Here is a 27,236-nt window from a genome sequence, read left to right on the forward strand (position 1 = left end):
TTGATCCCCTTAATAGGGGTACGTAGGACCAAAGTCAATATTGTCAGGCTCAATAATAAAAATAAATAATTCTAAATAAATAATTGTTAAGGGTATAAAAGTCCATGTTATTAGCGAGGGTACCGTTTTAATACGGGCGGACGGGGTGCTAATACCTTCCCCGATCCGTAATCGACTCCCGAGCTCAGAATCTCTGCCTAAAGACCATATTATCCTAATTGGGCTTACTATAGAATTTTCTACGTTTTAACCGCAAAAAACGTAGTGGCGACTCCAAATCAATCGGGAGAGGTAGAAATCGAGTTCGCCTCCTCCCAAGTCGTAGAGCCGGTCTTCCAACCGAAAATCGGGTCGCGACAGAGTTCTTTACTTGTTTACATTTTTGACACATGTCACAAGAATCCAGTGTTTTAAAATCGAGTTTTGGAAGACCGATTACCAAATTATTTTTAGATAATTTTTCTAAATGCTTCATATGAATGTGAGCGATACGTCTATGCTAAAGTCAAATGTCATCTTCTTTTGAAATGAAACATTTTGAAAACAGGGAAGTGACATCCTCCAGATTAACCATATAAATGTTATTTATACGATATTAGACAAATTTAACATTATTACATAATACATCATGAATGATACAATAATCAGAATCAAATGACACATGATTACCTTTGTCGCATAGTTGGCTTATGCTAAACAGATTATGTTCCAAACCTTCTACGTATAGAACATTCTCGATTATGGCGTGAGTTGAGTAGCCAATCTTCCCGGTACCTAAGATTCTTCCTTTGTTGTTATCTCCATAGGTGACGAAGCCCTTTTCTTTTAATGACAAGTCTAAGAATTTTGACTTGTCTCCAGTCATATGCCTCGTACAGCCGCTATCAAGATACTAGTTTTGCCCATGTATTCAAAGACATACCTGCAAAATAGATCACCTGCAAAAAATTTTCATATTTAATTAACATAAAATCTAAAATATCTTTTAAATATAATAAGGATTAAAATGACGATAATAATTAAAATTATATTTGATACTCTATTAAGATGAGATTTGATAAGAAACATAAGGTTGTATTTCACTCTCTTGAAATAAGTGATCAAATAATGAAAAATATATAATTGACCAAACCTTTAAACATTATTATTATAATAAAAACCTTTAAGAATTGAAAAGTTGACACTATCATTATCGTGCTTTATCTATCCTTAAGTTGAGTTGTGCTAATAGGCATAGGTTGTACTTCACTCTCTTGAGGTGTGGATGACGAACAACAATTAATTTTTTTTCGTCTCTTCAAATATTAAAATAAAAATCATCCAAATCTCACAAATATTGTTTACCAAGAACTATGTAAGTCTTGATGCCCTATTACATATAGGGATACGTAGGTGCAAGAGGAAATCTTATAAAATACAACATAAACAAATAACTTTCCCTCATAATTGTTAGGTATCAGTGGCCTAGGAACACCTAGAAGGGAGGGGGTTGAATAGGTGTAGCAGTTATCAATCACCGCTTCTTGAACCAAAACCCAATTTCTGGAAACAGCCCAGTTAATCGATTAACACCCAGTGTTAATCGATTAACTCATGCACAAAATAGAATGATCAGAGGGGCAGATTGCACAGTTATTTAAAATCCATTGAACATAGATAAAGCAAATATTTTTAAGCACTATTAATAAGCATATGACAATAAACAAATATGCAAAATATCAGCTACAGATTCAAATTGAAACAGCAAGAAACGTAAAGAAGATTCAGGGAGAAAAAGCGTGCACAAGTGGATTTTTATCCTGGTTTGTTTGCGGTCCACTGCAAACTATATCCAGGCCTCCCCTTCTGATATAGAGAGATTTTCTTCTTCACAATATTGAGTAAAAGTATGAATACACACACCAATTCAATTACAAGCACATATGACGCTTCTTTCTTATAATTTAGGACCCTTAAACCCTTGGTTTGACTCTACCTTTCGCTTGAGAAAACCTTTCTCACGAAACAGCCCCAACCAAGATTCTTGTCCTCAAATCAAAACCTCCTAGTCTTGGTGAAGAATCCCAATCTCTATGGTGGTACGACACCAAAAGATTAATCCAGAAATATATAAAAACATATTAAGAACAACAAGGTAATATAAGCACAATAATGCTTGAAATATTACAAGGAAAGATCTAAAGACTAACTCACTCACTAATCACTCAAGCCATCAAGAATCATGTAAGTTAATCAAAAACAGAAATCAAAGAATCTCTCTATCAATCTTTACAAATATTGCATGAACATGTGAGCAAGATAAGAATGAGCATATGAATATGTAAAACAATATGCAAAAATCCGAAATCTATTCAGCATGATAACTATGTTCTCACACATGCAACTCTCTTGCAAAAATAGTAAAATAGAATGTAATATGCTCTCTAAAATCAGCCCTATACAATAGAATGCAATGCTACGGTTTTCTGGAAGTTGCCTCTATTTACAGCAAGTAGTTTTGGCAGTTGGATTCGGTGCAAACAGTTAAATGGTTAAAACAGAAATCAGTTATAACAAGTAATAGACCATTTAATCGATTAAGGTTACCCGTTAATCGATTAACTAGTGCAACATAATGAAACAGAAAACAATTGTAAAAGAAACACTGATTTAACAGAAAAGCAGTTGAGTTAATCGATTAAGTCACCACGTTAATCGATTAACTGACATATTAAAGTACATGGTTCAAAAGGTAAACTTCTCATATGTTATGCACAACTTATATACATGTTCTAGCAATTATATTATGCCTAATATGCACATATAACATGTATGATAGATGCATGAACATACAATTAACTAGATGATATGTCTCATGGATATGATATGATATGACAATTAAGATGACTTGAGAGACTAGCACCTAGATTCACCTCACCTATAATCACTTACTACGACACACATTCCAGACTACTTAGAATAGTGACTCTAATTATATCCTAGTCTAGATATGACCAAATGAGTATAAGGCTTGTTGATTGTTGAACCATCTTCAAGATTTAATAGAACCTTGTCTTCATCAAAACATAGGCAAAGTATTGCTAGTGTTATCCTTGACACTTTGCACTTTCAATAATAATTAGATAATAAAAAATTAATAAAAATATTTAAACAAGCCTATGGTATAAAATAATCCATAAAATTAACAAGGATACCATCTTAATATGAGTGGATAAACTGTTAATATCTTCCTTGATTCATAATCGAATCCTAAATTTAAATATCTAATTTAAAGACCAATAAACTCCAAATTAAGCTTAAAATAGAGTTTTCTATGAAAGTGAAAAGTGTCAAGGATCGCACTAGCAATGCTTTGCCTATGTTTTGATGAAGACAATGTTTTATTAAAGCTTGAAGATGGCTCAACAATTAACATGCCTAGAGCTCATTGGTCATATCTAAACTAGGTTATATCAATATAGTCATTATTCTAAGTAGTCTGGGATGTCTGCCTTAGTAGTGAGGTAAATCTAGATACAAGTCTCTCAAGCCATTATAATTGTCATATCATATTCATGAGACATATCATCAAGTTAATTGTATGTTCATGCATTAACCATACATGTTTTATGTGCATATTAGGCATAACATAATTGCTAAAACATGTATAGGAGTTAAGCATAACATATGAGTAGTTTGCCTTTTGAATCACGTGTTTTAATATGTTGGTTAATCGATTAATGTGGCGACTTAATCGATTAACTCAACTGTTTTTTGTTATACCAGTTTCTCTATTACAACTGGTTTCTGTTTAATCATGTTACACTGGTTAATCGATTAACGTGGTAACTTAATCGATTAACGTGGTAACTTAATTGATTAACAAGTTTGTTTTATGTTATAATTGTTTTCTGTTTTAACTACTTAACTGATTGCAACAATTTGAAGTGTCAAAACTGCTTTGTATAAGTTTAGGGAATTTGTAGAGAAGTGTATCATTGCATACTATTGTTTAGGATTGATTAGAGAGCATATTTTCGTGATTTACTTTGTATTTTGTAGAGAGAAATGCATATGTGAGGAAGAGAGATTAACATGCCATATTGAAGTTGACTTATTGTTATTTGCATTCTGTTTTTCATATGCTTAATCTCATTCTTTTCTTGCTCACATGTTCATGCATTCTTGATAGAGATTCTTAGAGAGATATTATGTGATTACTGTTTTTGATTAACTCACATATGCATGATGGCTTGAGTGAATTGTGAGTGGGTTAGTCTTAAGGTTTTTCATTGTTATATTTTGAGCATTATTGTGCTTGTTATACCTTGTTGTTTGTAATATGTTTTTGTGTATTGGATTGGTATCTTGGTGTCTTACCATCACAAAGATAGAGTGATTCTTCACCAAGAATAGGAGGTCTTGATTTGAGAACGAGAATCTCGGTTGGGGCTGGTTCACGAGAAAGGTTTTCTCAGGCGATAGGTAGAGTCAAACCAAGGATTAGATGTTCTAGGATTTCAAGAAAGAAGCATTCCGAGTCTTGTAAATTGAATTGGTGTATATGATTATACTTGTATTCAATATCATGAATAAGAAAATCTCCCAAGATTAGAAGGGGAGGCATGGATGTAGTTTGCAGTGGACTGCAAATGAACGAGGATAAAAATCTATCTGTGCACGCTGTTCTCTCTTAATCTTCTTTACATTTCTTACTGTTTTAATGCGAGTTAGAAGCTGATATTTTGCATGCTTATACCTTGTCATATACTTGTTAATATTGCATAAAAATATATGTTGTATCTCTGCTTATATGTTAATAAATAACTGTGCAATTAGCTGCTTTGATCATTCTGCTTATGTTGTGTGTTAATCGATTAAACCCACTGATTAATCGATTAACTAGGCTATTTCCAGAACTGGGTTTTAGTGCGAGAAGCAGTGATTGATAACCGCTACACCTATTCAACTCCTTCCCCTTCTAGGTGTGCATAGGCCACTGATACCTAACATTCTATGTTTTAATCGTAAAAGACATAGTGGTGTATACAATAAGCCGCATAACTGGTGTTTAACTGAAAATTGAAGCTTGATAAAGATGAGATATTTTTATCAAAAGTTTGCACGTTTAGCGGAGTCAGTGTTTCTCTTCTCTTGTGTGCATCTTAGGTAGATCGATCATCGACAAAGTCTTTTAAATCTTCTACGTGATTTGGATAAGGTTTTCCAAGAAAATGATAAAAGGCTAAAAATATGTGTTTCACATGTCCAAATTCACCTTTCTTTATCATATTTTCGACAATTTTCTAAAATGATAGTAAAATATCAAGTGGATTTTCTGTGTTGCAAAATAAGAATGACCTAAGACTTTGGAAAAAATATTTTCGCAATAAATTCCCTTTTATGGTCATTGATACTAACTTTTCTTTGCCCTAACCTTTTCTTGAGGTATTCATTGAGGATTCTCTCTAAAATTTTGTTTTTCATTTGCATTTCGATCTAGGAACATTCATTGCATTCTCTTATCATTCGGTTAGTAGTGTGAAAAAATGTATTATTTTCATGTATAATTGAATGTCAAGGAAAACAATTGAAAAAACTATCCCTAGACTATTAAGATCTTGCAAGTAATTCAGTTATAATCTTATTCCATAATGTATGGGCTCAATTGGGTGACTGGGGATATCTTCTTAGTATTTAAGAATTACAAAGAAGTATTATGTCACCAGAAAAATATGCATGAAAATCCATATCATTTTAGGGTATTATGTTTGCATCATCCTCCATATTATTTGTAAATCAAATATCTCGTATTAACACATGAATTATTTTTTTGGGGTTATTTTTCGGTTAATATGACTTATAAATATGGTATGAGATGATAAATTTGCATGACTAATAAATTAGTATATACTTATTAAAAATATATGTAGTGGAAAATAAATTTATATTCAGAAACAAGGGAGACTGTAGGAGTGATTGATCTTGATTGGATCTTCAAATGATGATAGTTTTCAAGTCAGTCTCCATTGAGCTAAGGCATGAGACAGTGCATCATCGTGTATGAAAAGTTTAGTTCATACAATCTCAATCCCAAATAAGGACTTCATATAATTTGTGTTCCTCTTTGTTTTCTTGGATTGCTTTAATTTGAACCATGATTCCTTTTGGCTGAGTCTAGCAATAATGCTCTTAGAATCATCACTTAATTGATGAGTGTCATTAGCAATGATATCATGAAAATGATGTTGAACAAACATGTTTTATTTATGCATGAAGTGGCCATTTTTTTTTAATTATAATCCATGTTAATGAGTTGAAATCCAACCTACAATATAAATGATACATGAAACATATAATATTAACGATGAGCACATCCTACTTAAAAAATGCATGCCATGTATTTTAAGAAGTATTTGATCTATCTCAAGTTCTATGAATGACATAAGACCGCAATTTTTAATGCATATGATGTATGGAAGTGCATGAGATGTAGTTATGGAATGCATGCAACTTTTCTATTTTTTTAATGTGGTTATTTGAAAAAAATGTAACTTATGGTGCTTTTTAATGTATGAAAGTAAATATTAGATTGTATATTTGAAATGTTTGAAGATATATGAAACAATATTTTGTTGTTGTTATTTTATAATAATGAATGGGGAGATTTGAGACGATGAATGCAATATTGTTTGATGGTAACTATTTTATAATAATGAATGATGAGATAGTGAGTTAGAATGCATGATATGGTAATGCATGAAATATAATGTTTGAAAAAATTATTTTCTTTTGTACGAATTAAAGGATGAACAAGTGATGTATTTTTTATTTTTAAAAGCATGTATAAATGAATGAATAAAAATCCATAATTGTTTGAATAATATATATTTTGAATGCATGAATGAATGGCTAAACGAATGAATGTATGAGTAAGTAGGTGAGTAGGTAACTGATAATGCAAAAATGCATGCCCCTTAGAATAATAGATTTTGGATAGTTTAGCCATCACCACTACATATGGAGTGTCATGTTGGGTGGACATCTGTCATATAATTTAGGCTAACGTTGGGTAAAGATAGTTACTCATGTTTCTAACTAAGATGAAAGTTACCCTTAGGATGACGAGTCATATCAAGCATACTTATTTTGCACGCATAGGGATGTGTCTATGGTGTAAAGATACCAATGTGTAATGATATCTTATACCATTAGGACTTGTTGTGATGTTTGGGTCACATTATTTATCAGACAAGAGTCTCGATGTATGTTGATAATAAATGGTATGCTTCACATGTCTTAAATGAGGTACACTTTCAAGATTTTAGGGAACATCTAAAGGCCACTTTCATTATGTGGTTCTAGACTTCTATAAGTTCCCCATACTAAATTCAATCACAAAGAGAGGAAACACAAATATCATAGGCTAAAAACAATGGGTCATTAGCCCTAGCGCCTAACTTATGATATTTGGTGACAATTTGAGTGGTTCATCATGCTAATAAAAGTGATACCCAATATCTATACCGACAAAGTGGGTGCCCATCTTATCCTAAAATACATTAATGTGTGGGTAGATGCATATGTATGCAAAAAGCAAGTGCATTGTGTTGTGTGTGTTAGAAGCATGCAAAGAAACAAATGAATATATACAAAGGAGTAAATGCAATTTTATTAATAAAACGAAATGAAACAAATGAAAGGATATTATGATCCTTTCAATTAGTGATTCTCGAGTCTGATTCTCTTAAATAAATATATACACGACTTATTGGAGCCAACATCATGTTTTTTGCGATCAAAATATAGTATATCCTCTTTATGTCATTGTAGGAACACATTGGTCTTTAAATTTGATAAATGGACTCAATAGTCGATTATTAAAAAAGGAAAGTAAAAAACTATTACTAATTGCTTGAACTAATTTTATAGCATATAATTATTTGATTATTTTATTTATTTGAAAGAAAAAACTTATATTTTAGTTTTGTGTCTAATAAAACAATACGTGCTCATACGTATCCCTATGAACAATAAGAAATTAAAACGATAAAGTTCTTCGTAGAACAATATTTATTGATTGGGTGTGTTTTATTTTAAAGGTTGAAAGAGAAAGACAAATCTTAATTATAATATGTCATCCTCACTATAAGAGCCTGAAGTGTCTTATGTTAAATACCATATATTAACTTAAGAGGGAAGAAAGCAAGATAATAATTACATCCACTTTCCAATCCTTAAATGTTCCTTTTATTATAAAGTTTAAAAGTAATGGTCAACCATTCTTCATTATTTGTTACCACGTATTAATTAATTCTTATTATATATTTGAATTAATTGAGAAGAATAATATTTTTTTTAATTTTGTAACATTACTTATTAAAGAAAATGAATATTTAATATTATTTATGAAAAAGTTTAATAAATGAATCATTATTATTTTATGAAAATTAAAACTTTAAATATTATTATTTATTAAGAACTAAAATTAATAAATAAAAAGAGAATATTTATTATTAAATAATGAAAAATCAAATAATTAAAAAGAGAAGATAAAAAGTATTTGCTTACATACATCTTGAAATGAGGAGATGAGCGACTCAAATTTTGAGCTACCCTATTTTTTTTTTGTTTCCTATATGTAATCTCGCACCGGAGGCAATCCTGTCCGAGCTGAGAATATCCACAGGAACGTAGGGCTAACTCTCCCAACGGGCATTTTTTCCATCTACAAGACTCAAACCCGAATTCTTACTTAAGGGGAATCAAACATGTACCACTTGAACACCCATTGAAATTCTCTAATATTTCTCTCTTATACTTTCTCTACATGTTATGATATTTTTTTAGTATATTGTTATAAGCGATACGCTTTTCTTAATGATAGAAATCCAATAACAACACATATTTTCTATATCTCTAGTTTAGAAAAGTTTGTAAGTATTTATTAATTTTAGGAGATGAGTACAAATAAATTATTTTTGAATTTAACAAGCAACATGATACAAACTTATTTTATTATTTTTAATTGGTGTAACAAACTTGTAACCTCTGTACAGATTATTGTGTTAATTTTTATCATTTAATTAAATGAAAAAATATTAAAATTTCTCCTTTTTTGAAAAATATTCTTAAGCTTTTTGGGTCAAATAAAATTAGAAATTCACACTAAGAATTCAAAATATTATTAAGTAATGAATTCATTCAAATAATAAATATACCTAATTTGTTCCTTATTATAAGACAACCTCAAATATTTTTATTACCTTTTTGTAAGATATTTTATATTGTTTTTTACGCAGCACTATATTTTTGCCCTATGTGCTTATATTAAAAGCTTTTAAAGTAACAAATAATATTTTAGGACTCTAATAAATTTTACAAAAATCAAGAGTTAAATAGAAGCAAATTAAAATACATGAAGATTTGTAACTTCTCCTTTTTCTGGTGACGAATTTGACAATTTCACTGAAGAAGAGGGTTCAGGTCTCAACAAAAAAACAACGCCCCATCCTTCTCTTTCTTCTTCATCACTGTTTCACTTTCCTTGTTTTTGTTTCCCCCAAAAAATACCGTTCCTTTTCATCAAACTTGTAAATTCCAAACCCAAATCTTTGAATCACACACCCCATTTCCTCTCTCTACAAGTTTTCTTTTCACATTCTAAGCGAAACCCACATCGTGTAACCTCAGATTCTTACCCTTTTTGAATCCGAAATCAGTGGCAGTGGCGGAATTGAATGCGTTGCTGAGATGAGAACGACGATAACAGTTTGCATGATAGTGTTGTGAGGACTTGGTGCTTCTTCTATTTTAATGGCAGCTAAGCGTGTGTTTGAAGCATGGAAAGGAAGTAATGTAATGTTTCTTCTCTTTCTCTCTGCTTGTTTATATGAATTTTAGTTTATAATGTTTGATTTTCCATCTGGGTATGCTTTAGATTTGGTTTATTTGTTTGTTTTTTCTTAAATTTTTAAAAGGGTTAATGCTTAGTAATGATGGGTTTTGAATTTCTAATGCTGTTTATGTTGTTGCTTGATGATTCAAAGTGAGTGATGGGGTAAAGTTTTTAATTTTGGAGTGTGCTTTCAATTTTAGGCACTTTGTGTGTTGTGTTGAGCTAGTGGAGTGAGATTATGACCTTTTGGAACTGTCAATTTGAATGAACAGTTATGTCTATGTCCTGTAATTGTTGTGTCTGTGTTTTGAAAATTTTCAAGGTGTTTGGCATTTCTAAACTTTAATTAGCTATAACCTTTGTTGAAAAAGAATTAACTTTTACTCTCCTTTCATCAAAATTAGGTTTTAATTTTCAACTATTACTCCTAGGGTAATACCTTTAGGATATTAGTTACTTTCTCAGAATTGGTAACTACACATATTAATAATATTAAAAAATATTCATCATGTCAAACTCACTTTTAAGAACAAAGTATCCAATGTAAATCAGTTTCAAAATCAAGTTTGCAAAACCTAACTCATTAAAGCTTAGCTTTGCAAACAGTTCCCAAACACACTGTGCCTGTTTATATGGGGTGTTCTGCTTGACTTTGTTAGTAAACTGATGGAGTCTAGATAGGAGAAACTATTGCATCTTATAGTTCTATATAAGAAATATATCATTTTAGACAGGTAATTATTATTAGCTTGCTCCTGTTTTTATGTTCTCTATAAGTATTGGATAAAGATGAACTCCATGTTTGGTATATATATCTTATTGATTCTTTTTTTTCTTCATAAGAAAAGAAAAGTTATTATTTATTAGAATAAGGGAGAATGTTACATGAAGAGGATAGGAAATCCTAACAAAAACCAAAAGGAAAATCTAGAACGATGTAAATGGTCATGGAATAAAGCATGCCAGTCTCTCTGCATATCTACATTTTGAACACCACTAAGAAGCCCATGGGATTTGCACCAGAGTAAAGCCAAAAAAGTAACCCTAAACCTAGACATAACCAAGTTGAAAAGGAATGGTCGAAAATTCTATTGTTCCTTTCAGCCAAATAGACCAACGGACCATAAAGACAGAGCCTTGCCATAAATCTTGCCCTTTTTATCTGGTTGATTTTGTGCTAGAAGTAATGCTAGTATGGCGGAGTTTCTGTATTTTTGGGTGATATTCTCCTTTCCGACTAAAGATAAAATGTGAAGTTTGAGAATGTTTATCATATAGGTGAGATAGGTTGTGGTTTTAGTTTTATTGGCTTAACATGGGATGGTGAGCTGGAGCATCATAGTGGGGTCTATGTTATGTTCAGTATGAGTTAACATGTCTTGTGGCAGAATAAACTCCACAATGATGGGGCAAACGTTAGCGTAAGGCTTAGAGTGCCTTAATTTGTTGCAGTACAGGGAATCTTCTATGTGCACTGTAATTGCAATTGATGATATGCAAAAACTGTGGGTTTATGAGAACTGTGATGATTTGATTTTTTTTTTGTGGAGAAACAACATTAGAGGGTGAGTCTCGGCACAACGTTAAGGTTGTTCGCCTTGTGACCTGGAGGTCATGGATTCAAATCCTTTGAATAGCCCCCCAGCCTCTTTACTGGGCTGCCCTTTTGAGAGAAATAACTTAGGAAGATTAAATACACAAATTTCAATTGTCTTGTAGTTGTATAAATAAATTTTGGTCTTTGGTGCTTGCATACCTATCTGCAGTTTACGGTGATTTTATTGGAGATGGATGGTGGCTAGTAATGGTTGGTGGTGGTGATGTTGGTTGGATAGTTATTGCTACTAAGTATTAACTACGGAATCCCAGAGTCCCAGCAGAATCATGGCAGAAATTATTTGAAGATATTCTGCAACTAACAAGAGGTTGTCTGGCATACAGTGGGTGGTTATTTCTTTCATGATTGTTTGGTGTCTCGTGTCTGTTTTACTTCATAGGTGTAGAATATGATGAAACCCTATTAGTTTATGAACTTGGAGAGATGTACAATACACTATCTGAACACACTTAATATTTGTTCGAAACAGAATAATAGATGCATGGTGGTATGAAAATGCTAAAAGGAACTAATATCATGTCTATACTATAGATAACAGATATGAAGGAGAAAGACAAATAAAATCACATAACATCCTTGATTAGGTAAAGTTTGGGCTGATGCCTCCAACTATGTTCCAGAAGTAAAACCTCTTCACACTCACTAGCATGCTTTTATTCCTCCAGCTCCTAAGGAAGATCTCCCAATCCACACCTAAACTATCTAGAGAATCATTTTCCCTTAATATTTCTTTTGTTCTTAAATAATAAAAGAAGGATATTAGTTGGAAAAGTCATCTTTTGTCTTAAAAGAAATTAGATGTGAAGAGAATTGTACAAAGAAGAGGGTAAGACATGCTCACAAAAAAACAAAAAACAAACAGCTAATCTAGGATCTAGAGCTATGCAACAAAGCATGCTAAATTCCAATCCCTCTTTATGTCTTCCATACTAAAAGGACCCATCAGCAGAGCACGAAAGTGATGCCAAAAGAGTGACCCTATCCCAAACAAAATCAAAAGTTGAGATATAGTCACCAAATTTCATACGGGACTTTTCCAACTATATACTCCAAAGAACAGTGAAAACAGCACACCACCACAAAGTGTTGGCATCTGTTTGGGATCTACTGGTATGAAAAGAGTGCAGGTCCATAGGTTGAGATTTGAGTGGCTGGCCAAATATTACAGAGCTTATTCACTACTACAGAAAGGGGGAAAAGGGGAGGAGGGTGTGCTGCAAAGTGTTTTATTTTAAGGTTTAACACATTGCTCATGTGTTTACAGAAGAGGGTAGAATTAGAAAGGTTGACTTAAGAACATGCAATCCCACTCTTATATCTGTTTACTTTCCCAACTTCTTAAATTGTGGATAGCATCACCTGATGTAGCCGCAATATTGCGGTTGTGGTGACCGCCGCAATCACATCACACTGCAATTGCAGTGTGACTCTGAATCACAATGATGCGACCGCATCGGGCCACAACGCAACCGCATCGGGCCACAACGCAACCGCATCGGACCGCATTTGGACTGCATCAAATTCAAGAATATTTTTTGAATCACAAAATAATTCATACTGCAACAGGCGCAATCCGCATCGCAACGGCGGCAATGACTGCAATTGTAGTAATCGCAACCATTACCACAATCGCGACTACAACCGCAATTTTAAACACTTATGCCATCATACCCATGAAAACCATCATTTCCTTTAGTGTCCCTCCCTACATGTCCATTGAGATCCCCTCATAGCAAAACCCTTTCTCCTAAAGGCATTCCTTGGATTATTCCTTCCAAATCCTCTCAACTTTATCTTGTGATATACCCCTTGCCCTAGCTGAGGCGTATAAGTACTTATCACATAAATTGTCTTTCTTTGCTACAAACTTTAGAGCTATGATCCTATCTCTTATTCTTTTTACATCAACCACACCTTTCTTCCATTCCTTCTCTATAATTATTCCCACCACACTTATCGATCTTGTCTTACTAGTGTACCACAACTTAATAACTGAAGCATCTAATTCCCTTGCCTTTTCACCAAATCTCTTAGTTTCTTGTAGAAACATAAAATTGATTGTCCTCTTAATCATTGCGTCTTCTATTTTCATTGATTTACCTGTAAGAGTACCTATATTCTATGTTCTGATTCATATCCGAGACTGATGAATTATCTTCTTTACCCACATTCATTCACGCAAATGCAGGAACCATTGATTATTTTTTCGCTACATCCAGGCAGCGATGCTGCGGCCCTTGCTCAATTGACACTGTAGTAGATATTACTTTGTTGTAGATAAATAAAAATATTATTTTATGTCTCCTGAACATTTTCTGAATTAGTTACTATATTAACATTTCTAATTATTGATAGATACATTTTGAATTATAGAAAGTAATCAAATTATAGAAATTTTCAGAAACTTATTTGTAAAGAAGAGAATAAATATTGTCTCTTAAGATTGTTTAAATGGAAAATATTAAAATGTTTCAGCTTTTGTTAGAACTTTGTTTCTAAGCTATAATGTTATCCGCTTGAAATGATGAGGAATTTTGCTAAGTTTGTCCATATTTATGACTAATTTTGGAGGTGTTAGTTTGCAATGAACTATTTGCTGTCACATATTGAAATCTTATTTCACATCAAACTTTTCTCCTGATCTTGTGCAGAAATTCCTATTTGGAGGAAGGTTGATATTTGGGCCTGATGCTAAGTCACTGATTGTGACCTTGTTGCTGATTATAGTCCCAGTCATCATCTTTAGTGTATTTGTGGGGAGACATCTTCTGCATCAATTTCCTTTACACTATGCAGGATATGCAGTTTTGGTGTTGGCAGTTGTCTTTAACATTTATGTAAGTTCTGTTAAATATTTCTTTGTTTGTCATTATGTTTTGATACATGTTATATGCATCGCTGAAACTTGTCATGTTGTATGCTCTGTACGCCAAATTTTAAGTAGTTTATCACATGGTATACAGAAATTGCTCTCTACTATCGCATCCAAATATACTTGCTTTCGACACCAAAGTCTGAAGTTTTTTGTTTGTTTGTCATCTGATTTTTTATATTGTTATGTGCATAGCTAAAACTTGTCATGCTGTATGCTCCATAGTCAAATTTTGAAATAGGTTATTGCTTGCTATGCAGAAACTGCTTTCTACTGTCTCATCTAAATGGTCCTTTTTCAATTCTCTTTCTCCAGCTCGTATCAAGTTTTTCCTTTAACCATAGCTTACGAATTGAAGAAAATAAACATCGGAAGAATCAAGCTTCATTAATTTTTTAATTTTTTTGATACTTAATCTAGATACATCAGGTGCCCTAGAAATATACAAGTAGGAGATCTCAAAGAGAGGAAAGAAATTAGAAAGATATTTAAATAACAAGAAAAAAGAAATAGAGAAGAGTATAACAGTTGCATAATCGAGGAATTCCTTCTCCCAAAAACTGGCAGATCTGATTCTCATGTGTAGAAATTGACGTTGTACACCATGGAAATCCTTATTATTTTTTTCTTTCATTTTAGTGCAAGTTTGAAAGATGTTTACAACATTAAGCACAACTACAGACAGCAAGGAACCATAGCCTATCCAACCCATGTTTTTCGATTACTTATTAACATTCAACGGGCTGAAATCTTGAATTAAGCCTTGCTTAAACCTTTCAATAAGAGTGGCCAAGTGCACAATACTCCCACCACTGTGGGTTATGAACTGGGAGAGTCAGATCGAATATACATGACCTTACCTAAGTCCATGTATGATTCACCTTTGACACATTTACTTCCTGCTGTTTCACTGATAGCTTTTTCTTCTATTTAACCAATGGTCCTGGGGAAAACTTGTTATTGAATTTTAATTTTTCCTTTTTAAGCTTCTTTACTGATATAGGGTTTGACATTTATGCTCTCCTTGTTTATGTTTATAGGTACTGATTCTTCTCTCTCTTACTTCTTCGCGTGATCCGGGCATTATTCCAAGGAACTTACATCCACCAGAGGAAGAAATCCATTATGAATCGTCCGTTACTGTAGATATTGGGGGACGACAAACACCAAGCCTTCAGTTCCCTCGATCTAAGGAAGTAATGGTCAATGGCCATCCTGTGAAGGTGAAGTATTGTGACACTTGTATGTTGTATCGTCCTCCTCGTTGCTCGCATTGCTCCATTTGCAACAACTGTGTTGAGCGATTTGATCACCATTGCCCATGGGTGGGCCAATGCATTGGACTGGTATGATGCCTGACATTCACAATGTAGTTGATCTTATGATGCCTGTTTCCTTCATTGATATTCTTGACTTTTTACTTTTTTCTTTGTTATTTTATTTATTTATTTTGGACTTTCCAATGTGCAGAGGAACTACCGTTATTTCTTTATGTTCGTTTCGTCGGCCACTATTCTATGTATCTATGTATTTTCCTTCTCAGCATTCTACATCAAGGTTCTACTGGATCGCGAGGGCACAGTCTGGAATGCAATAAAAGAATCCCCTGCATCAGTTGTACTAATGGTTTATTGTTTTATATCTCTCTGGTTTGTAGGTGGACTGACTGGCTTTCATTTGTACCTTATTGCCACAAATCAGGTCAGCCAAGTTCCTTTACATTTTTGAATCTAATAGCATGTTTATATCTCATTGTTCACTATACCTAATTAACTATAGACTTGCTTCACGATGGGAATATTTAGATATTATATTTATTTCACGGAAACAATAAACTATTTTATTAAAAATACTTTTAAATAGATATGACTGCAATTTTTTCAACCCACCCAGACACCTTTTGCAGGAAAGCCATACAATGCTTCAATTTATTTTCATCTATGATTTACATCCCAGTGACAAGAGATAAGAATGTGTGTTAGTTTAGTGGACGCTAGACAAAATAGGAGTAAAAATGAATGCATTTGGGAGAAAGTTGGAGTAGCTTCTACTATAGAAAAGATGGTTGAATCATGCCTTAGGTGGTTTGGACATATGTGGAGGAGACTGTTAGAACTTAGAAGTCTCAATAAGGAGAGTAGATTAAATGGAAGTTACTCTAATTTCTAGAGATCGGGGGAGGCCCAGAAAACCCATAGGTGAAACGATTAGGAAAAAATTAGAGGTTAATATTTTGTCAATAAACATGATTTATGATAGAGCATTATGATGTCGTTCGACCCATGTAGCCGACTGCACCTAGTGGGATTAAGACTCTATCGTTATATTTATGTCCCAGTTAAGGTTGGGTGAACATGGATAAAATCACATTGTAGAGCTCAGAATCAAAATGCACTATTGTTTTTTAAGGTAGCCAAAAGTTTTGCTTACTTTATGGTGGAAGATGTCATGTATTACATGGTGCCGTGAGTTCGGTATGTGGTATTGGGTAAATAAGAGAATTATATAATTATTGTTTTAAATCTTCATAAGGTTGGTTAATCTCTTCCTTGTATTCAATTATAGTCAAACCTGGTTCACTAGTAGTACCCAGATTTGAGAAGTCATATCCCAATGTTTTTATTTATACACAACATACCAAGTTGTGTGTTGAACATGCTGATTTTTATAGGGATGAGCACGTTCTATATTGGTATAATTTATAATAATAATGGTTGGTTTTGTGGAAATTGATTCTTAAAGAGTTCTTCTGTTACAAGAGTATCTTCATCACCTACATGATCATCCCTTGTTTTGCAGACCACCTACGAAAATTTCCGCTACAGATCTGATGACAGGATCAATGTTTATAGTCGGGGTTGTTTAAATAACTTCCTGGAAGTGTTTTGTACACAAGTAAAGCCCTCGAGGAACAATTTCCGTGCTTTTGTCCAAGAAGAGGTACCAAGGCCACCCCCTCCAGTCATTGCTCGGGAACCTGAACAAGATTTGGGTGGAGATGCCCGTTCTAAGGTTCAAGATGATCTAGATATTGGTGAAGACCTGTTAAAGTTATCTAAGCGTCGGAATATCGAAGAAATTTATGAGGATATCCAGAGCAGAGGGAGCAATGGACCACCCCATAATACATCTGACGTTGATTCTGTTTTGAACTCAGGTCGAGCTCCAACAACCCGATCTGAAGCAAGGCACTCGAATCATGGAAGAAGTGGAAGCTGGGAAATTGGACAGGAAACCCTTGCCAGTTCGAATGTCAGTGAAAGAAGCGCTGTTGTTTCGAAGGAAAATGGACAGGAAATCCTTGCCAGTTCAAATGTCAGTGAAAGAAGTGCTGTTGTTTCGAAGGAAATTGGACAGGAAATACTTGCCAGTTCGAATATCAGTGAAAGAAGCGCTGTTGTTTGAAGGAAATTGGACAGGAAATCCTTGCCAGTTCGAATGTCAGTGACAGAAGCGCTGTTGTTTCGAAGGAGGTGCACCAATGACCTGGAGTTGTTTGTCTTTTGATATTTGCACATTACATCATCAACATTAGATGATGTGGTTACTTAGATATTAAAAATGGAAAAAAAAGTTTGTTTATTAGGTTTTATCATTATAGGAGTGGGAATTGAATTGATTGAGGCATTCAATACAAAAACTTAATTGTCCTTTTTGTGTAATTTTAGCTCTTTTGGAAAGAATAGAGTTGTGTGTAATTGGTTTGAGTGAAGAAGGAATAGTTTTTATTTTATTTATTTTTATATACATCATTTTGCCATAGTCCAATACTCCAATATTTGCTTTTGCATCTTTGCTCAGTACTATTCTACATGTAAGTATTCTGTTCTTGGATTAAATTCAAAGTTATGGATATTGCTGCTTATTCTACCTTCTGATTGTGTGGAGAGGCTGTCCATTTCTTTCTCTATTTTCTGTTTCCCCCCTCATCTGATCGTAATAATTTTAAAAAAATACAAAATCTGAATTCTGTTAAAAGTTGCTGATCCTTAGATGAGATGAAATGAACATAAACATATAAAAGATCCATAATTTCTTAAGCTACATTCTCAACTGTTACATAAGGGATTTGTTTACACTCATTTTAAGTTACACTAATTACATTCAATCTCAGCTATTCATTTTCTTAGATCCAACAGACCAAATGGGTGAAACTTATAAGTTATTTAAGATTTCTCTCTTTCTCTCTCATCACTTATTGCACTCGCCTATTTGGTCCGTTGGATCTAAGAAAATGGATGACCACTCTATATATATATATTATAATAAAAACAAATGAATGTCTCCTTGGAATAAGCAGAAAAACTTGTATGGAGATGAATGTATGTAGTTACAAAAAATAAAATATTCACAACACACTAAAATTTTATTTCTAATTAAAATTAGTCCTAAATAATGGCACCAAGAAATATAAATATATTTGTCTTTAAATATGACATGTGGTATATGTATATAAAGTTTTTCTCTTACATATCAAGAATTTATCCTATTGTACTAGTTGTAGAAATGGGCCAGGATTGCCAACATTACCCTTATCAGTGCATGAAAGAACATAATACTCCATTGTTTTCATTCCAATCCATTTCAATATATAAGACTTTTATAATCTTGATATTGGATCATATAAAGAAATGTTTTATTATGACAGTTTCTAGTTAGAGACGGCATATGTTTAATTCTGCATGTACAGATGTACTCATGGTTAGTATAAGGTAATGCAGAGTCATTTTTAAGTGATCATGCCATTTTATTACTAAATATTGCACATTCATCATTCTTGGCGTGGTTACCCAATACATTTACTATTACTAGGTTTTTGACCAAAGAAATCGAAATATTAACAACCAAGAAACTTGTAGGGCTTAAAATACGGTTTGACCAAAACTATTATTTACCTTTCAATGCTAATACCATTCACTACATATATAGATCACTAAGATTATGCTGATTTTCCTAAATTTAGATTTTTAGTGGCTATAAAAATATAACCCCATGATGGTTAACAATGCATCCTCTCTACTCTCCAAAGGGCCCTTAGAACTTGCACTCACCAACTTTCTCTCCACAAAAAAAAAAAAAAATGAATCCTTCCTTGTTCTTCACCCTTTCCTTGATCCTTACATCTTATGCTATTATTTTGCCAGCATCAGGGGCCAACTTGTTTGATGAATTATGCAAGAAAGTCAATGATAACGGACGCTGCCTGCAAATTCTGAAAGCCGATCCCAAACTCGTTACAGCGAAAAACTATGGTGAACTCTCTAAGTACATTCTCCAGTTTGCATTGAAGAAGAGCATAGAAGGTCAGAATTTCTTGAAGGGTGTGATGAAGACAAACCCTTCATCAGCAGCCATAAAAGAATGTGCAACTTTTGATTATGATGGAGTGGTTGGATCATTCAGAAGTGCATTGGGTGAGTTGAAGGAGGATTCAATGACTGCAAGCTATGATGCCAAAGTTAGTGGTGATGGACCTACAACTTGTGATAGAGCATTGGCTGCAGAAAAAATTAGCAACCCCGCTATTTCTGCCCTAAACAAAGATATATTCTTGCTTAGTAATTTAGCATCTTTTGCTACGGACATGCTTCCCTAGAGTCCTAAACATAAACTTAGTCTTATTTTGTAATCAGCCATAGGACTATGTGGGACTCAGGACACCCTTTGGGTCTCAATTGGAGTGCAATTTGGAGAGTGAGAAATTAATAAAATCATCATATAGCATATTTCTGTTATTTAATTAAATTGAACATCATTATGTAATTTCTTCATTTTAATTTGTTCAATTGTAATTGAAGGCACCATGTTTATTGATTTGATTATTTATGCTTCTTTATACAAGCAAAAATTTATATGCAACGCGAGTTATTTAAGATATAATTTGCAGAATGAAAATTAAGGCAATTAAAACTTTAAAGGACCACTCTCCTGTTTGTCAAACCAATCCTATTCCTTTCCTCCAATTCTGCAAATTTCGTAATCAGAGCCTCCTCACAGCCATTATAGGACATTTCCATGCTATTTCCCGAGCTCCGAATTTTGCTAGCAGTATGCATACTATCTTTCAAGTGCAGTAACTTAGCCGATGTAACATTCGAGTCAGTAACTGAGTTACTGATAGAGGAGTCCACAATCTGATCATCTCCCCATCCCCTTCTATACCCGACAACACAGAAGGCAGCATGGAAACAACATAGTTTTTCTTACAATTTTTCTTACCTCCCTTCCCTCCTCTTCTTGGCTTAAAACTAGGCACAAAGTTTTTGTCCCTTGCTGGCGGAAAGGAATAAAGCAAGTTTTGGATACCTGTGACTGTGAATCCACTAGGTACCTATGGACGAACATGTAGTAGACCCAGCGGATATCCACACACATTAGGGGTCATTAATGCTTCATATTCATTCTTAAATCAACTGCTTATTTTACTTCTTAAAGGAATAAAAGAGTATTTTTTTTTCTTTTATGTGTTATAAGAATTTATCTTTCTCATATGTATTAGTATATATTATAGGGAACCAAAACTCATGTGCTTCTTGCCGTGAAAATGATTTGTTGGTTGAGTTGATTTTTAATTATATAATTATTAAGAGCGAATAAAAGATGTCATCATAATTCGATATCCCCACCTCAAGAGAGGGAAGTTAAAGCCTAATATTTGCTACCACATCTCAACTCAAGGAGAGAGAAAACTGAAGAGGTTTTTTTATCAGCAATAATAACATTATTAATCCAAGATAAAGAAATTAGGAGAACAAGTGATGCTCCTATCCATAAAATTCCTAAATTAACATAAAAAATAGACAATTTGAAGGGTGAATCAACCATTCAACAAAAGAATAAGTGAAAAAGGAAAACAAAGAATGATAGGATTTCAAGAATGCAGAAAAGTAAGCTCCATCATCTCATCAAGTTGGAGTCTCCTACTTTTAAAGATAACTTAGTTCCTAATGTGCAAAATAGTCCAAATTATGACAAACCGAAGAGCCACTGCAATTGTTTTTTCTTGTTCTCCAACCTTAACAAATTTCCGTGGGACGAAAATAAAGTCTTGACGTCGATATGAATAATAGATGTAAGACTGAAGAAAGAGTAAAGCTTTTGCCAAATCATGTAGGAAACAGAACAAGATAAAAAAAGATGACTAGTAGTTTCCTCCAACTTGTAATGCTTCGAAAATTACTCCAAAAAATTCTTGCTCAAAAATGGGTATTTTTTTATTATAATGATGCCATATAAAATTTATTTGCTTATATTCGTTTCATTTTCGGAACATTACTTTAAGTAACATACAATGTGGAAAATCAAAAAGCACCATTACCTAAGGGTAATAAAAATATAACTCAATATAACTTTGAATCATACTTCATTAGAATATCATGAAATGTTGATACGAAGTGCAAGGCGAAATCCTAATCGTCGCCTAAATAAAACTACTCACAAAATAAATACCCTACACAAGTACACTAATCAAAAAGCACAAGGGCCTGTGTAGGTATAATTGTTTCCCTCAATCCTTCATCCCCATCTTGAGACATCGAAAAGCGGTAACTCAGAATCCTGGCAGAATGATTCATCTGAACAAAAAGCGAATAGAAGACAAACAGAAGGAAGAGGGCGTAAAACATCTAATGAATATTACTCATTGATGACGTGGAATTACACTGAATATCACATCCAGACAAACACGCATAATAAACACAATATATACATCACATATAAAAATGCACAATGATGAATGATGTTATAATCTCAGATTATGAGATCAAAGTCCACAATCACAATGTATGAATGTTATGCTTGTTTCATCCATCCTTTCACCAATATCCTCCCAATATACTATTCAGAAATAACCAAGAGTACAAGTCCCATAACAAGTCGATTTGAACGCACCAAAATTATTCCTCGCAAGGATATATTATCGATCTGTTTCGAACAACTGTCCATTTCAGGACGGTGTCGTATCAAACACTTTATAGGCATCCATCTCATTGATCCTAATTGCCAAGAGAGGTTGTCAGAGATCGTCTAGTTTGCGTTGTGAGAACTGTCCGATCCAACAGAATACCTCATCCAGGAATACAAGGGACTCGTCTCACCTAGACTCACCCTCAAAACTTTGCTGACAAACCACCACCATCGTCATCCCTCTCAACATCTCGGGGCTCGTTCGTCTCCCGTAAATTTCCTCTCCACTACTTCATTATCCATATTGAGTATGCACACTAATCGAGGTTAGCCGATTAAATGTTTTAATCATTATTTTATATGATCGACCCAACCTAAGACATCTCCCAAAGGAATACTTCACATGGGACTCGATCTTACGTCATCACGTAATAGAAGAATAACATCCTTACCACTATGAACCATCGCTGAATATCCTGGACGAACACATGGCCAAGCCTCTTATGGTTAAACAACCTCGCTGCATGGTATCATGTAATCCTTTTTGGGCATTGCCCTNAAACCTTGCCTTAAATAGGCGCAAGAACAAAGGTACTTGTATAAGTTTGTCAATTTTGGGCACCAAACTCAATCATCTGAGTCGTGGTCTTTCCCAATTGTAAATACACTTCACACCCAAGTTGGTGTTGTTGCATAAGCAATCAAACAATGAGAAACAATAAAAAATATTGTATGTCTCTCGCTCAAGCGACGAACTCATCAAAACAAAGTCAATTCTCTTCCTGGTTCTTGCCCAAGCGAGGGACTGTCGCTCAAGCGACAAATCCATCAAAATTTGGTCAAAATACCTGTCTGGTCCGTGCTCGGGCAAAATATGGTCGCTCGAGCACCAAAAACGCCCAAAACGGGCCCTCTAGCCCTCGCCTTTAACATAGCAATTTCTTACTTTTATTACTTTCAAGAATTTCATATAGTTATTTACCTTTACAACTTCTTGATGGAAAACATGCCATTAGGCTCTTATATATGAGAGTTATCATTCAGACGACTTAAAAAGAAGTCATATCTATATTGAGCCCTCTCGCTCAAGCGAGGGCACATCCATTTTGAGGCATTTGTGGCTTAAGCGAGAAAACAATCAGTTCCCTTGGTGCCTATTTTAGCTCAAGTGAGAGTTGTCTCATCCCGAGCTAAAACATTCGTTTTCTCTAGCCACTTCTCGCTCAAGCGAGAGCTGTCTTGCTCAAGCGAGAAGAGCGTGATTATCATATTAATTACTTTTCTTAAGGAAAATATTTCTCATTTATATCACATGTTTTTAAACCTTGAATTTATTAATTATCACAGGCATATCATTCCCATAATAATCATTCAAACATTATAATTCAATTGTAAACATGGTATTTGCATATAAAAACATAACATAAATCGGTATAAGAAATATTGTTATACTTAATCCAAACAAACATGCAATTGATTAAGTACATGCTTTCTTAATTACCAAGACAACTCCAAACCTGTGAGGGAGTTTGGAGGTCCGGATGCATATACGGACACCACTGTGTCACGATGTTTTCTCCATCACCCAAGTGAGGTGGGCTCGCCCGGGCGAGGTGGTCCAGTTACTAGGACCATTTTCCTCGCCCTTTTGGGCTACCGGATCAAAACTCTCCACTGTTTTCGAGCCCAATGAATTTTAGTTTCTCGAGTGGTGTTCCTTCATGGATAGCCACCACAATACTTGATATTTTAAGCTATCTTAATCATTCAACTTAAGAAAGTATCCGTACAAAATCCAGGCATGCAAAATAATTGATTAAGTACGGGTTTTCTTAATACACAAATATAACTCCAAACTTTTGAGATAGTTTAGGAGATTCGGGTGTCCTCGGACACTACTATGTCACGATGTATTCTCCCTCACTTGAGTGTGTCGGGTCGCTAGGTTCTCTATTTCCGGTGAGCTTACTTGATCCGATCTCCTCACGAACTCTTCATTACGTCAAAATAACATTAATTAGTTAACTGACGATAATAATTATACTTACGAAATAACTTTTTACGCGAAGATAAAACTTGCGATTTAAAATGAATTTAATTGCTTTCATCCATCCAATTCAAGGTTGAATATCCTTGAATCATCATTTGTCATTGAAAGTCTTACAATCAAATAACACTTTTTAAAGTAAGATTTTCAATAAAACTTTTACCGGAATTATGTCGTAATCCGTGGATATACATTAGGCTAGTTCCCAGGAAAGAAAGGTGAGTCGTAAAGACACCCTTAAATACCAAGTCTTTCCTTAGACAGAATCTTTCTAGACATGTATTTCCACTTCATTACATTTTTCTGATAGTTCATAAATCTTATTGTTTGTAAGTAAAACATTTTTACTAAAACTAAAATTTTAAAATAAGATCATTAAGCTAGACTTATCATTTTTAAAGTAAGTCAATTTAAACAAAATCAATACTTTTTAAGTAAATCTTACCATTTTAAAGTAAGTTCATTTAACTAATTAACTAAGATTCCACATTTTAAAATCATTTTACCATCTAAGACTTCATAACACTTTAGGTTTATAAAGTCAAGACTTTTAGGTAAATCTTATTATTTCAAGTATACTACTAAAACATTTTTTTATGAACATCTTAACACCTCCTAATTTTTTAGGAAAAAACCTCAAGGGTTAGTAAGTGTTATTTTCATAGTCATGAAAAAGAATGACTCTTAATTTATACACTAAACATCTTTTAGTTATTCTTACCACTTTAAATTAAGTCAATTAAAATAAATGCAATTGTTAGGTATTAGTGGCCAAGGAACACCTAGAATGGGGGTTGAATAGGTGTAGCGGTTATCAATCACCGCTTCTTGCACCAAAACCCAATTTTTGGAAGCAACCCAGTTAATCGAATAACACCTAGTCTTAATCGATTAACTCATGCACATAACAGAATGACCAGAGAGGCAGATTGCACACTAATTTAAAATCAATTGAACATAGATAAAGCAGATATTTTAAGCACAAATAATAAGCATATGACAGTAAACGAATATCCAAAATATCAGCTACAGATTCAATTTTAAACAACAAGAAACGAAAAGAAGATTCAGAGAGAAAAAGAGTGAACAAGTGGATTTTTATCCTGGTTCATTTGCGGTCCACTGCAAACTACATCCAGGCCTGATCAAGGGAGATTTTCTTCTTCACAATATTGAGTAAAAGTATGAATACACACAACAATTCAATTACAAGCACATATGACGCTTCTTTCTTGAAATCTAGGACCCCTAAATCCTTGGTTTGGCTCTTCCCTTCGCGTGAGAAAACCTTTCTCACGAAACAGCCCTAGCCAAGATTCTTGTCCTCAAATCAAGACCTCCTAGCCTTGGTGAAGAATCTCAATCTCTGTGGTGATATGACACCAAGAGATTAATCCAAAAATACATAAAAAAACAAATTAAAAAAGTAAGGTATACTAAGCACATTAATTCTTGTCATATTACAAGAAAAGATCTAAAGACTAACCCACTCACTAATAACTCAAGCCATCAAGAATCATGTGAGATAATCAAAAACAGAAATCAAATAATCTCTCTATCAATCTATATAATGCATGAACATGTGAGCAAGATAAAGATGAGCATATGAATATGTAAAACAATATGCAAAAATCAGATATCAATTCAGCATAACAACTCTCTTCTCACACACGCAACTCTCTTGCAAAGTAGTAAAACAGAATGAAAAATGCTCTCTAAAATCAACCCTATACAATAGAATGCAATGCTGTGGTTTTCTAGAAGTTGCCTCTTATTTATAGCAAGTAGTTTTGGCAGTTGGATTCGTTGCAAATAGTTTAAACGGTTAAAACAGAAATCAGTTATAACAAATAACAGACCTGTTAATCGATTAAGGCTACCCGTTAATCGATTAACCATGCAACAAAATGACACAGAAACCAGTTGTAACAAAAGTCATAGATTTAACAGAAAAGCAGTTGAGTTAATCGATTAAGTCACCACGTTAATCGATTAACTGGCACATTAAAGTACATGGTTCAAAAGGTAAACTTCTCATATATTATGCACAACATATATAAATGTTCTAGCAATTATATTATGCCTAATATGCACATATAACATGGATGATTAATGCATGAACATACAATTATCTAGATGATATGTCTCATGAATATGAAATGACAATTAAGATGGCTTGAGAGACTAGCACCTAGGTTCACCTCACTTATACTCACTTACTATGGCACACATCCCAGACTTCTTAAAAAAGTGACTCTAATTATATCCTAGTCTAGATATGACCAAATGAGCAAAAGGCATGTTGATTGTCGAGCCATCTTCAAGCTTTAATAGAACCTTGTCTTCATCAAAACATAGGCAAAGTATTGCTAGTGCTATCCTTGACACTTTGCACTTTCAACAACAATTTTTTATGAATATCTTAACACCTCCTAATTTTTTAGGAAAAACCTCAAGGGTTAGTAAGTGTTAATTTCATAGTCATGAGAAATAAATCCTAAGGTAAGATTTTCTATTACTTTAATATCCAATACTTCATAACACTTTAAATTTATGAAGTCAAGACTTTAATAAATAATCTTTTTTCCCAAATCATTATTTTAACTTGGAAATCAAAGAGTAAAATATGCTAAACCACTTTTAAACATAATACTTTTTAAAAATGAAATATTTTCAACAACAGCTCATCAACATCATGAACTTTCGAGAATAAAATACAAACTTTTTCCTAAACACATTAAAGGTTCTTTTGATGTTAAAATCATCACCTTTAAACATATTCAAATACTAAAAATAATTTCTAATATTTCCAAACAAATAACTCATCTAACCTTGTCCAAAGATATAGTTTTTCCATCTAAGAACAAGGAAGAAATTTCAAGATTTACAAAGGTCAAAAACTACATAAAGGTTCATA

The 27,236-nt window shown here is 33.5% G+C and overlaps 2 protein-coding genes across 5 annotated transcripts; both read left to right on the forward strand.

Annotated features, from left to right (window-relative positions):
* LOC109352304 (protein S-acyltransferase 8-like) lies at window positions 9,406-18,165 on the forward strand. Of its 4 annotated transcripts, none has more exons than XM_019594225.1 (6): window positions 9,406-9,837; window positions 14,147-14,332; window positions 15,408-15,713; window positions 15,838-16,068; window positions 17,167-17,700; window positions 17,775-18,165. In XM_019594225.1, the coding sequence occupies exons 1-6, from the start codon at window positions 9,796-9,798 to the stop codon at window positions 17,850-17,852; spliced, it is 1,377 nt and encodes a 458-aa protein (XP_019449770.1). In that variant the 5' UTR covers window positions 9,406-9,795; the 3' UTR covers window positions 17,853-18,165. The 4 variants fall into 4 exon arrangements, with proteins under 4 accessions (XP_019449770.1, XP_019449772.1, XP_019449771.1 ...); XM_019594227.1 differs by having other exon boundaries at window positions 17,167-17,637; window positions 17,713-18,165; XM_019594226.1 differs by having other exon boundaries at window positions 17,167-17,637.
* On the forward strand, window positions 19,365-20,189 carry LOC109352305. Its single transcript, XM_019594230.1, has one exon. It carries the CDS (start codon window positions 19,448-19,450, stop codon window positions 19,961-19,963), a length of 516 nt encoding a protein of 171 aa, XP_019449775.1. The 5' UTR covers window positions 19,365-19,447; the 3' UTR covers window positions 19,964-20,189.

Source organism: Lupinus angustifolius, chromosome LG07 (genome assembly GCF_001865875.1).
Source record: "Lupinus angustifolius cultivar Tanjil chromosome LG07, LupAngTanjil_v1.0, whole genome shotgun sequence".
Taxonomy (NCBI): Eukaryota; Viridiplantae; Streptophyta; class Magnoliopsida; order Fabales; family Fabaceae; genus Lupinus; species Lupinus angustifolius.